Source organism: Lutra lutra, chromosome 14 (genome assembly GCF_902655055.1).
Source record: "Lutra lutra chromosome 14, mLutLut1.2, whole genome shotgun sequence".
NCBI classification, from domain to species: domain Eukaryota; kingdom Metazoa; phylum Chordata; class Mammalia; order Carnivora; family Mustelidae; genus Lutra; species Lutra lutra.
The window spans coordinates 5,869,875-5,883,184 of NC_062291.1; the positions used below are offsets into that span (position 1 = coordinate 5,869,875).

The 13,310-nt window shown below is 41.1% G+C and overlaps 1 protein-coding gene across 5 annotated transcripts in view; it reads right to left on the minus strand.

The window, feature by feature from the left end:
- TARBP1 (TAR (HIV-1) RNA binding protein 1) overlaps positions 1 to 13,310 on the minus strand; it is a 92,915-nt gene that overhangs the window by 71,039 nt on the left and 8,566 nt on the right. For 4 of the 5 annotated variants that reach the window (XM_047701325.1, XM_047701326.1, XM_047701324.1 and 1 more), the window contains exons 4-9: positions 11,936 to 12,084; positions 10,794 to 10,846; positions 9,022 to 9,119; positions 6,098 to 6,233; positions 5,403 to 5,499; positions 3,945 to 4,034 (exon numbers count right to left, since the gene is read on the minus strand). In XM_047701325.1, coding sequence (XP_047557281.1) covers positions 3,945 to 4,034; positions 5,403 to 5,499; positions 6,098 to 6,233; positions 9,022 to 9,119; positions 10,794 to 10,846; positions 11,936 to 12,084 — 623 coding nt within the window. The remainder of the gene's footprint in view (positions 1 to 3,944; positions 4,035 to 5,402; positions 5,500 to 6,097; positions 6,234 to 9,021; positions 9,120 to 10,793; positions 10,847 to 11,935; positions 12,085 to 13,310) is intronic. The other variant, XM_047701327.1, reaches the window with a different exon arrangement.

Here is a 13,310-nt window from a genome sequence, read left to right on the forward strand (position 1 = left end):
TTGACCAGAGACAAACCTGACAAACAAACGAATCCGTTAAGACTAAAACTGACATCCCATTGCTGCCAACGAGCGAGCAGTTCAGTAACAGTAAAGAAGCTGCTCCGTGTAGGTCTTTACCGAGTCGGGTCGTTCTAAAATCTAACAGTGAGGTCAGCCAGGAGACTGATCTTTCGACAGAATAGACTTTTTCTTTGTTATTTCTGTCAAACTGGCCACACTACATTTCTCAACTATTGCTATGAAACGCATGAGGTTTTACAAATCTTGCATTTCCCACAAGCACTGTCCTATTTTAACAAAACTGACAAGTAAACTCAAATTCATACTTGCTGCTTCTATCAAATCTGTCCCAGGATTCAGAATGTTTTCTCTCCAAAGAGTTTTCATGTCAGAATTATGGTTTAAAATGGCATTTACAGTCTCGCAGTCTCTGGGAGACAGGTTCCCTTGATTTCCCATTAAAATGCAAATCTCAAAAGTTTATTTGCATTCTGCCAAGACAACGAGAAGATGCCACAGACTGGGGGGAAATATTTGTAAAAGACACATATCTGGAAAAGGATTGGTCTCCTAAATATACAAAGAACTCTTAAAACTTAACATTAAGAAAACATTCAATCTGATTTTTTAAAAATGGGCAAAAGATAAAAACAAACACCTCACCAAAGAACACATACAAAGAGCAAATAGCATATGAAAAGATGCTCAATGTCACAGGTCCCTACAGAATTGCCAATTAAAACAAGCTACCACTACACACCTCACAGGATGGCTAAAGTCCACATCACGGACAGCACCAAAAGCTGAGGACACGGGGCAACAGGAAAACTCCTTCACTGCTGTGGGAATACAAAATGGTCCTCCCACTTTGGAAGACAATTTGGTAGCTCCTTAAAAAAATTGAAAAATTTCTTAACATCTAATCCAGGAACTGTGCTCCTTAGTATTTATTCAAATGAGTTGAAAGTTTATATCCATACAAGAACCCACATGTGCATGTTTATAGCAGCCTTATTCATAATTGATAGAATTTAAAAACAACCAAGATGTCCTTCAGGAGGTTAATGAACAAACAGTGGTACATCAGACAACGGGATGTTATTCAGGGATAAAAAGACACGAACTATCAGGCCATGAAAAGCCATGGAAGAACCTTAAATGTGTATTTCTTAGTGAAAGAAGTTAATCCAAAAACGCTTCATAGTGTAAGATTCCAACTATACCACATCCTGGAAAAGGCAAAACCATGGACACATAGAAAACATCAGGGGTTGCCAAGGGTTGGGGGTGGGTGTGGCATGAGAGAAGAGAAGGACAAAATGGTGGAACACGGCGGATTTTTAGGGCAGTGAAACTAACCAGTGTGATATTATAATGGTGAGTACATGTTATTATATGTTTGTCAAAGTCCATAGAATATACAACAAAAAGAGTGAACTCAAATGTAAACTATGGACATTACTTAATTATCATGTATCAATATCAGCTCATCAATCATTAGTACAAGATTTTAATAACAGAGGCGGTGAGGAGGTGTGTGGGAACTCTCTGTACTTCCTGTTCAATTTTTCTGTGAACCTAAAACTGCTCTGAAAAATAAAGTCTGTTAATTTAAAAACTTACTTAGCTGGAGCTAGATAAAATTGCCATTTCCTTAGGTTAAAAGGGACTGAATATCAATGATCTTACATGATTCAACATACAGAGATTTACACAATAATGAGAACACCACTACACTGCAAGTTAGACTCTATAGCCACGTCTACATTAGGGGATATATATATTTGCTTCTATTTTTAAACCAAAGAATTAAAGTTTGGGTTCAGCTATGAACCACCAGACGTCAGCTTCCTGAAGACGGCGGCCATGTTTATCTCGCTGACCTTGTATTCCCAAAACTCAGCTCAGAGCCTGCGGTGTACAAGGTGTCCAATAAATAGTTTTCAAACAAGGAAGACATAAAGAGATAAGCAAACATACCAAGAGAAAGTTAAAAAGAAGGAAAAACATGAAGACAAGTTACTGAATTAGAGAAGAGAGAAAATCAGAACAAATTAGGAATCTAGGGAGGCTGCCTGCTGACCAATAATAAGACAACATCCGGCTGGTCAAGGGGGAAAAGACCGTAATGGCAGAGTGTGCTTACACTTGGTGGGGACCAAGCATCGTCTGAAACATTGCCACATGCACTTTCTCAATGACACCTCACAGCTCGTGCCACACACCAGAATAAATTCCCCAGATGGATTAACCACAATTTGCAAACTAGACCTATCGATGCAATGACAGACCTCATCTGAATACTTAAAGCCAAATATATGAACAAAATGCAAAGAACAAACACATTTATTGGACATCTGGAGCAATTTAAACACCAAATATTTGAAATCAAGAAATGATCGTTAACATCTGTAGGTGTGCTAAGAGCCTATTTAGGCCCTTTCAAAGTCTTTATCTTTTAGCAGCACGTATTTCCAGATGAAATGGTAAGATCTGAGACAAACGTCCAACAAAAGGAACTGATTAAATAAATTCTAAAATGTTTCATCAACTGAATTTTTAAATATTACATAGTGGAGAGTTAGCAACATGTTAAAATGCTCAAATGTATGTGAAGACGAAAAATAAAATTCCAAATGGTATAACCGTTACTTTGTTTAGAAAATCATACATGTTAATCCATCACTTTAAATGTAAGCCTATAGAGTGAGAAAGCAAGACTGAGAATATGTATACTGAAAAACTTAATAATTAAGCCAAAAAAATCTGGATTTAGTTTGACTGTAGACATCACAGGTGATTTTTATTTTCTTTATACAGTTCTCTATTTTTCAGATTCCACCTAATTAGACGCATTATGATTAAGAAAATCAAATTCTCATTTTTAAAGACCCCGATTTTCTTTGTCTTCATTCCCTCCATTACCCTACTACTCTATGCCCTTATGATTTCCCACCTGAATTATCTTAACACGGTTCAAGCTGATTTCTCGTTTCCCTCTGTGCATCCACAGACGGACTTGCCTTCTGGTTTTTTTTGTTTTGTTTTGTTTTTTTAAATAGACAGAGATCACAGGCAGGCAGAGAGAGAGGAGGAAGCAGGCTTCCCACTGAGCAGATAGCCCGATGCGGGGCTCAATCCCAGGACCCTAGGATCATGACCCAAGCCGAAGGCAGAGGCCCCAACCCACTGAGCCACGCAGGCGCCCCCTGACTTGCCTTCTAAAAGAAATAATCACATCCCTGCCCTCTGTGATCTCTTAAGCAGTGGAGAAATAGAATTATTTTTTTAAAAAGCTCCCTGTCCTCAAAAACCACAGAACCTGCAGTGGACACAGACTGGGATCCAACCAGCTCTGTGAGGGCTAAGAGCCAACAGGAATAGCTTGACCAGAGCTCCAGAGGGGAGGACGCAGACCCCTGACGACCCCACACAGAAGAGCAGCCCCGCGAGGCCAGGGGCCTGCGGCGCCGTCGCAGGGTCTCCACTCTCCAGAAGAGGAAAGGCGTATAGGATTTCATGATTGGTTTGATGCAGAAAGTCAGGAAGAATCTGCAATTACCAAAATGTCAGACTCGGGCAACTGGGCAATGAAGTGCCATGGACAGACAGAAAAAAACAGCAAGAGGAGGTCCATGTCGTTGCTTTTGAGTCTAACGTCTTCCTCACTCCTGATCCATCTCATCCAGATTTGCAATCTGCCCACGAGCTCTTCCTTTCTCTTCTAAGTCTGTCTCTATCCCAAACACTGTCCAGTCTCCCCTTAAGAGTCTCAGCAGCATGATTATTTAGGTTTACTCAAAGCAAATATACAATATTTAAAAACCTCTATTGGTAGGTAACAAAGCCATCATTATATTTTACATAAGTGACTAGTGAGTTCAGTTAGAAAACAACTTTTTATGACTTTTCAAAGACATTATTATTATTTTCCATCTCACCTCTGTCCACAATGAGGTTCCTCGTCCTAAGGACTCCTCTTGTCTCAGAGACATGAGAAAAGTTGAAACATCTGAAAGGGTCACCTTCTCCTATATGGGAGGAAGAGAGGGACGGTGTCAGGGCAGTTTAAAAAAATGACTCCTTTAAAAATTTTTAATAAAATGAAATCACTGTAAAAGCAAGTTAACATACCACTTAAAGTAGAATATTATTAGTTAAATCAAAAGAAAGCTTTTTAAAAAAAAATTTGACTTTAGAAAAGATATTGACTACAAGCAATCAATATGTTACTATATAAAGTGAAAGATTATTTTCTAAGTCTATGTTCCTTATGATCAAGATTACTATCTTAGGGGTGCCTGGGTGGCTCAGTGGGTTGGGGCCTCTGCCTTTGGGCTCAGGTCGTGATCCTGAAGTTCTGGGATCGAGCCCCGAGTTGGGCTCTCTGCTCAGCCGGGAGCCTGCTTCCTCCTCCCTCTCTGCCTGCCTCTCTGCCTACTTGTGATCTCTCTGTCAAATAGATAAATGAAGTCTTTAAAAAAAAAAGATTACTGTCTTAGAGACAAGATGGTCAGAGTCTAAAAGCAAAAACAAACACATTCGATAAGAAGTTACTTAAGTCGAAAAGTGAAGCTGACTTTCAAAGCCATGAAAACAACTCCCAGCCTTCTGAAAACCACAGAAGTCTTTTCATTCCCTTAAGGCTGTACATCTTGAATTAAGATACCTTGCTCTAGGCCAGGTGTCAGCAAAACCACTCAGCTCTTTTGTAAATAAAGTTTTAACTTATTTTAGCCACTTTATTTATAAACTGTCCATGGCAGCTTTTAAGTAATTATAACAGAGAACACGAACTTAAAAAAGGACTTTTCTGGCCCTTCACAGAAGAAGTTTGCTGACCCCTATTCCCAGCAATAGTAGCAAAGGGGCTCTGTAAAAAAACAAAAGATACTACAGACTTCTTAAAGATCAATTTTTGGGAAGATGTGCAGAAAAAGTATAGAGGAAATCAGGCAAAAGCTTCCAAGGGTCCTGTCCCAGGGGAGTCACCCAAGACAGCTTTAATCCCGCCAGCAATTAGCTGTCCCTACGAGTGAACTGTTGTCTACTAGGGAAGCCAGTTACAGACCCACGGCTCAGGGTTCTTACTGGGAGGATTTTTACTGGCACCCCTGCTGAGCACACTCCAAGAGTCCAGACTCCGAGAAGGAAAGCAGGTGTCAGGGTAAACCACACCGTTTGTGTACACACTGGGCACAGTCCATCACTCTCCCGAGTCAGCACAGGGGGAGCCCTCCTGCCACCCACATTCCAGGCCTCCAGCAAGCACCGGGCCGACTTTACGGGCAGGGCTTTCTAGTGACAGCATCACAGACCTGCCGTTCACACGTTTTTGCACACTTATTCAGGGAGAAAAACTCATAGACTGAAGTATGCCGAGTAAAAGACAAACTTACCACATCTACTAAATTCATGGCCGTCTGAAGAAGATAGCACTGTGCGGCCCCTCTCAGCAAGATCTGGTGGGTGATCATCGTGCGCTGCAGAACGTCCCTGATGTCAGAAAACAGAAACATGCATTTCCATGTTCCCAAAGACAGTTCTGGTAACTTGTAAATACTGACAAGCTCATCTAGAGTCTCTACAACTCCCAATGTAGAGAGTCACTGTCAATACACTTTCAAAGCTATTATTTCCTTAAGGTCTCTCTGGTAGAGCTCGATTTTAATATGAAATACATCTCTTCCAAAAAACTGTAAATAAAGATACTATTAAAGTAAGAGTTCTACATTTTTTGAAAATCTTTGCAATCATTATTACTGTTTGATATTTTTATCTCTAGTTTTCTGCATATCAATGTAAGAAAACCTTATTGGCCTGGTCTTAAAATTAAATCCAATAGCATGTATTGCGGCACATATTTAAATTAGTAATTCATAGAACAAAATAAGTCCAACCATATAAGTCAACTTTTTACTTCTCAATACAAAATTACGAGCTCAAAAGAGCAAGCTCACATCCCAATGCCAGTATTAACTAAAAGGACTCACTATAGGCTAAAGCAGAGGGGAAAACAAAATTTACTGACGGAAAGTTACTGCAGACAACCCTATGTGAACATCCGAACATGTGTGAACACAGAGTAGATTACCTGAGAGCAAGAAGCCCTTCTATACCCAGGGCTTTACATCTTGGGACATTTGCCAAAGCCTTAGACAGAAACAAAATGGGAATGGCACACCAATGTCTGCTTGTCATCTTCTGAATAAACTTTAGTAGGAAACTACCTGAAAGAGAAGGTTTTAAAATGTCACTGTCGCCAAGAATCTCACGGAAAGCTGCTGGGCACCGTCAGAAGGTATGAAATGCAAATCGAAAACCATGCGTGGAACCTAAGAAACAGCGCAGAGGATCGTCGGGGAAGGGAGGGAAAACGGAACGGGAAGAAATCAGAGAGGGAGACAAACCAGGAGAGACTCTGGGCTCCGAGAAACAAACTGGGTTGCTGGAGGGGTGGTGGGTGGGGGAAAGGGGTAACCGGGTGATGGGCATTAAGAAGGGCAGGTGTGGTGATGAGCGCTGGGTGTCACACACAACTAATGAATCACTGAACACTACACCAAAAACTAATGAGGCCAACTCATGCTGGCTAACTGAATTTAAATTAAAAAAAAAAACAAAAAAAATGAGATAGAACTTCACATCCACGAGGACGGCTCTCGCCAAAAGCACAGACACTAACAAGTGCTGGCACAGAAAGAGAAACTAGACTCTCGTACACTGCTGGTGGAACACAAGACGGCACGGCCAGTGTAGAAAACGGGTTACACCGAGATAATTACACTGAGTTACACCGAGAACTACCATCGGCGCCAACAACTGCACTCCTAGGCATACACTCAAGAGAACGGAAAGCACGTGTTCGTACAAAAACTTGTATGTGAATATTCACAGTAGCATTTTCCAGATGTCTACCAACTGCTAAAGGATAAATAAAATGTGTGATATCTGTAGAGTATTACTTAGCCATAAAAAAGAATGAAATACTGAAACATGGGTCCTTACTGGATGACTTGTTCACGGCTGATGAACCAGACATAAATTAAAAGGCCACATATTCTAGGATTCCATTTACAGGAAATGACTAGAATCAGCAAATCTGTAGAGGAAGGAGATTATTTAGTAGCTGACAGAAGCTGGTGGGAAAGGAGAACGGAAAGGGATCGGTGATGGGTGGCAAAAATATTCTTTCTGGGAGTGATGAAAATATTCTAGAGTTAGTGGTGATGGTCACAGAACTTAGTGAATGCACGAAAAACCAATGAAAGAAACACTTTAAAAGGACGAGTTTTGTGGTCTGTGAATTCTAGCTCAACAAACCTGTTGGGGGAAAAAAATCAGTGCTATTTCAATCTCAGCCCCGTAAAATAAGTACTCTACTATATTGCAGAGATTCTGATAACCACACAACTATGAAAAAAAGAAAAAGTTTAAAGTGTAAGATCAATTTTTTCTAGTGTTAGAAACCAGTCGTCTGTTGGGAGAGGTTAAAGAAAAACACGGTAAAATTACTGATGAGAGATGGCCTCTCATATCTGCGTGCAGTAACATTAGATCACATATGCCATTTCTTACTCCCTCTGGATCTGGTCACTAATTTTCCATCTTGAGATACCAAGGTAAGGTTCTCTGTTCTGCCTTCTCTGCTAGTAAGTGACTTCTTAAAGACCCTCAAGTCACATAATTAGTGAAATGTCTGTTTCCTCTGATCATCACTGTAGAATGACCCAAGAAATCCCTGGAAGCTCCTGAAAGGAGCTTGTGTTTTATTTTATGTTTAGTTAAAAAACAATATTTTATATTATGTAGTTATTTTATATATAAAATATATATCTTCCAAATACCTAGCACGAAACATTTAAGATACTCACTGGGAAGTGTTGACTGAAAAATGTACTAAGTAAAAAACTGAGTAAACACTGTACTTGCCTTCTCTTCTGTTGGACTAATTAAGTTCCACTTTGCCTAACGCCTCACTCATGGCACAGGGAAGATGGGGATGGCCACACTTCCATTTCACATTTGTTCAACACACTTACAAGCGTCCACAGCATGCTGGCCATGGCCAAGGACAGCAGGCATGCATACCCTCGGGGCGCTCCCAGCACCCTCCCTCTTTCCGCACTGCTGACCTGGGATGGGCCAACATGGTCAGCAAAGCAATCCCCAGACTGCATATGCTTCTGTCTTCTGGCAAACTACAGAACTTCTGAGAGAATCTTCTCCACGAACTAATTTTTTTAAAAAAGTAATCAAATGAGCCAATTTTCTAGACACCTAAAGTTGGGATACACAGATCATCTTTTTGCATTTTTTATCCCTGACTTCTGAGCAGACATTACCGTTGGTCATTGTTTCACCCTGTTTGCAGACGAAATACAAAAGGAAATGTGTGTCTGTTTCATACCCAGGGTCACTTTATGAGCCACAAAGCCACAAGTGGAGAAAGGACCCAGGAAGTAGAGTTAAGTCCTTCTGCGGCTCAACTAACAAAATAACAGCGGTGTTGCTCTCTGCTTACCAACTTAACTCACCAGAAAGGAAGGTAAATCACCAATCCAAAGAAGTGGGTATTTCTAAGATACAAGCTCTACATAAAGCAGGAGTATTTTTCTTCTAGCTGTCAAGTTCCTGTCTATAGTGGGGCAGTTTTGCCACAATGGATATTCTGTTTGCAACTTTTTCCTGAACCCAGGTCGCTCTTTCTTCAACCAATTTTACTAATTTTGGGGAAGCGAATAGAGAAAACTAGAAAAGATGGCCATCAGCAGCACACGTTCTAAAATGACTTCCACACTCCTCGAGCCAATACTGGCAATATGTGTTATGTGTCAAGGCAAAAGTTGTACCCAACTACAATGAACACCTGTAAGATTCTGAAAAAAATATATATATTCCAGAAAAAGAAAACTATTTTGAAAGTACTGATTATAATAGTCATAGGATAGTGCTTATCACCAATATACTAAAAATTTTAAAGCTAATAAATTAAAAAAACTTTTTACTGACACATACTCTTTATTTCTTCTGGAAGAAGAGAAACATAAGTGACTAAAAACTTCTGTAATTTCAATCCCAGTGGAGAACCACTTCCTATCAGCTGGCCTGGGGACCTATAGACAAATGAGGGAAAAAAAAACAAATATTTAAAATTTACAAGTAAGCATACCGAAACTAAGTGAACTATGGCTCAAAAGTCTTTCAACAACAATCAGATCATCTTTTTCTAAACCTGCATTTTATTTATCAGTGAAATTCTGAAGATCCTTCTGAATACAAAACATCAGGATCTTCTAGGAAAACAGACATGAGTTAGTATCATAACATACTAAGTAGACACGGATTTCCTTTTTATGATACTTTCCCTGACACACACTATGAATCTTGCTAAAATAGCATCATCTTAAAAAAGTCTAAAAGTGATCACTTTGAATCGTATTTTATTGTTTCCAACATATACTCCAACGATTTAAAATCTTTAAGTATTAAATAAATTTCATTCATAGAAAAACATATCTGAGTAATTAATGACTTCTGCAAGAACATTTAATTGTCAACGTCTACTAAAGTCATGTTTTCTCCTGCTATATGGTTCCAGCAGGAACATTATCTGTTAATTGAACACATTAGTGTGTGAGGAAACTGAAGACATTTCATAATAAATGGGTCTGTCGCCTCCTTGAGAGGCACCGAGTAGGTTTTACTGCTCTCCAGCTGTCTAACTGCTTCACAGAACTCTTCAATAGCAATGAGTTATTTGAAAACTAATTGGTGAATCAAGTGTTGCTATGCTCTTTTGATATTTATTAAATAGGATTAAATATTAGTATAACTTAGCACAAACTAATTTAAAAGTTTTAAAGGAACTGGCAGTGGGGGGAGAGGGGCTTGTCTGTTTAGAGATACTGAACCGAAGACTTGCACGTATACATTTAGTTCATCAGGGTCCAAAAGATCCCTGAAGTTCAGAGACGGGACCATTCTGAAGGTGTAATTCGAGAGCATGAGAAGGCTCAGAAAACGAGGCTGTGGCACAACCGTCCTCACTGTCTGCCTGCAGAGAAGGGGCAGGAAGTGACATATTTACAATCACAGCAGCCTCTGTCAGTTGGGAAAGGGCAAGGTCAGTGAGCCCTGCGGCACTGGACTGGAATCAGACCCACGGAGGTGAGCCTGTGGGTTTTCACGTGGATGGAGGCGGATGGATGGACAGACAGACCCTGCAGCAGACACAGGTGGGTAAGTCTGCTCAGCAGACAGAGCTGGGAAACCAACGTCCACCCACGGGGAGGGAAAGAGCGATTAAACAGACGTGGTGACATGGTGACATCAGGGGAACGTGGATGAAATACATGGGAATTCTAGGTATTATCCTCACAAGTTTTAAGTCAAAACAAAAAGTTTAAAAGAAAAAAGAGGAAAAAACGTTTAGAGCGTTGGTCAGCCAAAGTCACCACAATTTCCAAGACAGTGCGAATCAGAGCAAGAGGAAGAAAGTACGCTTGGCGAGGTATGCTTTCCATAAACCCCAAGCGTGGAAGCATTCAAGGTGAGAAAGAAAACCAGAACAAAAAAAGAAGGAACACGTGATACAACCAATAGAAGGCGAGCAAGAAGACGAACACACACAGAAGGGACTTCATAGTAAGAAAAAGCTGAATGTCTGTTCGGTACACGTGTCATGTACCAAATGCATTAACAGCCTGGTCATATTTCATGAACACGTGACATTTCTGTATCGAGGACGTATTACTACGTGGCTGCTGGATGACACAATGTTTGCTTACCTGCTATACAGAGAGCTCTCCGAAAGTGCATCCATTAATGGTCCAATAATAAACTAAAACAAAACAAAATGTAATTGACATTCGGTTACAGCTGCAACTTTGAGAAGTCAGCTTGCCTTAGCTGCGTATCAACAGGACTGCAGTCGAGCTGTTCTGAGCAAAGCTGATCTTTTCCACTGCAAGCTAACTCAGGGCTCATTGTGGAGGGGACCTTAATTCCCCTGCCACAACCGAGTAAGTGCAGAACCTTCCCACCTGATAGAAACTGAGGAAGAGAGATCAGAGAGGGCCAGCAAGGAGAAAGGAGCCCAAAGGAGAAATACACAAAGGAAAATAAGCATAGTGACACGGAAAAACAAGAGATACTCAAGAGAAAATGTAAGCCCCTGTGTCTGGAAAACAAAACGGGAAAAAATTCAAAAATATGACAAGGTATTGGGTCAAAAAAGCAAGTGTATAGGAAATACAGGAAAGGCAGGAGAGCGTGGAAAATGATGCATCTCAGAACACGACAGCACGTCATCAGTTAGGAAGGGCTCCCGGGCACCTCTGAGGCTAAGTGTCCCCACCCCGGTGATCACGTGACTCAGTGGCGCACCAAAACTTAAAACCCCAACGGTAATTCTCAAGTCTCGGTGTGATTTCTGACAAATGCAAGTAGAGATGCTCATGAATCCAGCTCAAAGGCAACGTCTGCTTAACACAGGAGCTGACAATAGTCACTGGCTCAGAACCAGGGGAGCGGCACCACTGCACAAACAGCAACTATTCAGAGATCCGCGCTGGGAAAACAGCATCATTATGCTCATCTATAAGAGCTCACTTGCTCGGAGAGCGCCCTCATAGAGAGGCAACAAATGTCTTTTTTTTTTTTTAATATAGATCATTTTTTTTTTTTTTTAAGATTCCATTTACTTACCTGACCGAGAGAGAGATCACAAGTATGCAGAGAGGCAGGCAGAGAGAGAGAGGGGGAAGCAGGCTCCCCGCTGAGCAGAGAGCCCGACACGGGGCTCGATCCCAGGACCCTGAGACCATGACCTGAGCCGAAGGCAGAGGCTTCACCCACTGAGCCACCCAGGCGCCCCCACCTCTCATCTCTTGAGAAAGGGAGCAAGGGGGAAGAAAAAGGCTATCATTACCTCAGAAAGCTCTGGTGCAAATGGAAGAGTCTTTGATTCATACAGCTCCAAAAAATGGATGACACCTTCTTTGGTCAGGACTTTATTCTCACTTTCGAACATTCTTTTATAAATGCACATGTGCCAGGAGGGGTTAAAGAGCCAGCAACCTGGGGAGACAGGCCACGCCACGCTGACACGGATCCCACGGAAATCTGAAACTGTAGCTCCTCTGCTTAAAACCCTTGACTGGCTCCTCATACTCTCGGGAAAAAGTCTGAACGAGGCATGAAGCGACCGTGAGAACGAGGCCGACGCCGCCACCCTGGGCCACGCTGGGCCTTCGGGTCCTCGGCCTCGCCGAGCTGTCCCAGCTCAGGGCTCCCTCACACGCTGTAGTCTCAGCTCCGTGCTCCCTCCTGAGGTGCGCCTGCCCGACGGCCCCGCTCCCCGTATATCCATTTCCATCCCTTATTCGGTACCTTCCTAGAATTTAGCATTACCACTTTTTTTTTTCATGGAAAAGAGACCAAAATTACGTGAAACACTATCTCACCCCTTTATCCCTGGCACTTAGCATATCCTGGACCCTAAGTGAATCTCCACTAAATATATAAATGAATGGGGAAAAAACCCAAAAGAGAATAAATATATACCCCAGAGGTATTTTTTTTAACTCTTTTGAAATATCTTTTAATTCTTCTAGAAAAAATTTACTCAGCATTTTTAATTCACAGCATTCTAGAAATGAACTGGTCCTTTATTTGTCATTCACACCAAGATGCTTGCTTGTTCAATGCTTTGGCGATGGCAGTTTTTCCATACCTGTCACTGTTATTTGATTTGATTTGCCAAGAGCCGTGGGCAAAACGTGGTAATAAGAGAATCATTTTACTAGTAAATGCATAAGTGAAGTCACAACAGGATTCAATTAAATTCTAGCCCCAGGGGACGACAGAGTCTAAGAAAAATCCCACTGTATCAGAAAACAACTACAGGACTTACTGGGGAAAGCTCAGCTCCTGAGGGGGTCAAACTATTAAAGTTGTAATTATCTGGAGTCGGCACTAAAATCCATTTACCCAGGTTAATTCCGGTGGGTAAACACAATAGTGCAGCAGCTCATCATTCATATGCAAACTAAACACACAAAAATGCATTTAGCTGTTTTGTTGATACAAGCCCAGTCTCATGAAATAATGTTAGGAAGCTCCAGTTTCTTTCTATTTCTCCCAAGAAGCTCCCAAAACACAGTACTGATTAAAGCCTTAACAACCACACTTAAAATTGTTATCTTGGAATCTTCCTTAAAGTCCAAGATCTAGAATAATAACTGAAATCCCAAAAAAGTAATGAACAATGAAACAGAGATAGAGAATAAGAATGGAGAGCAGTT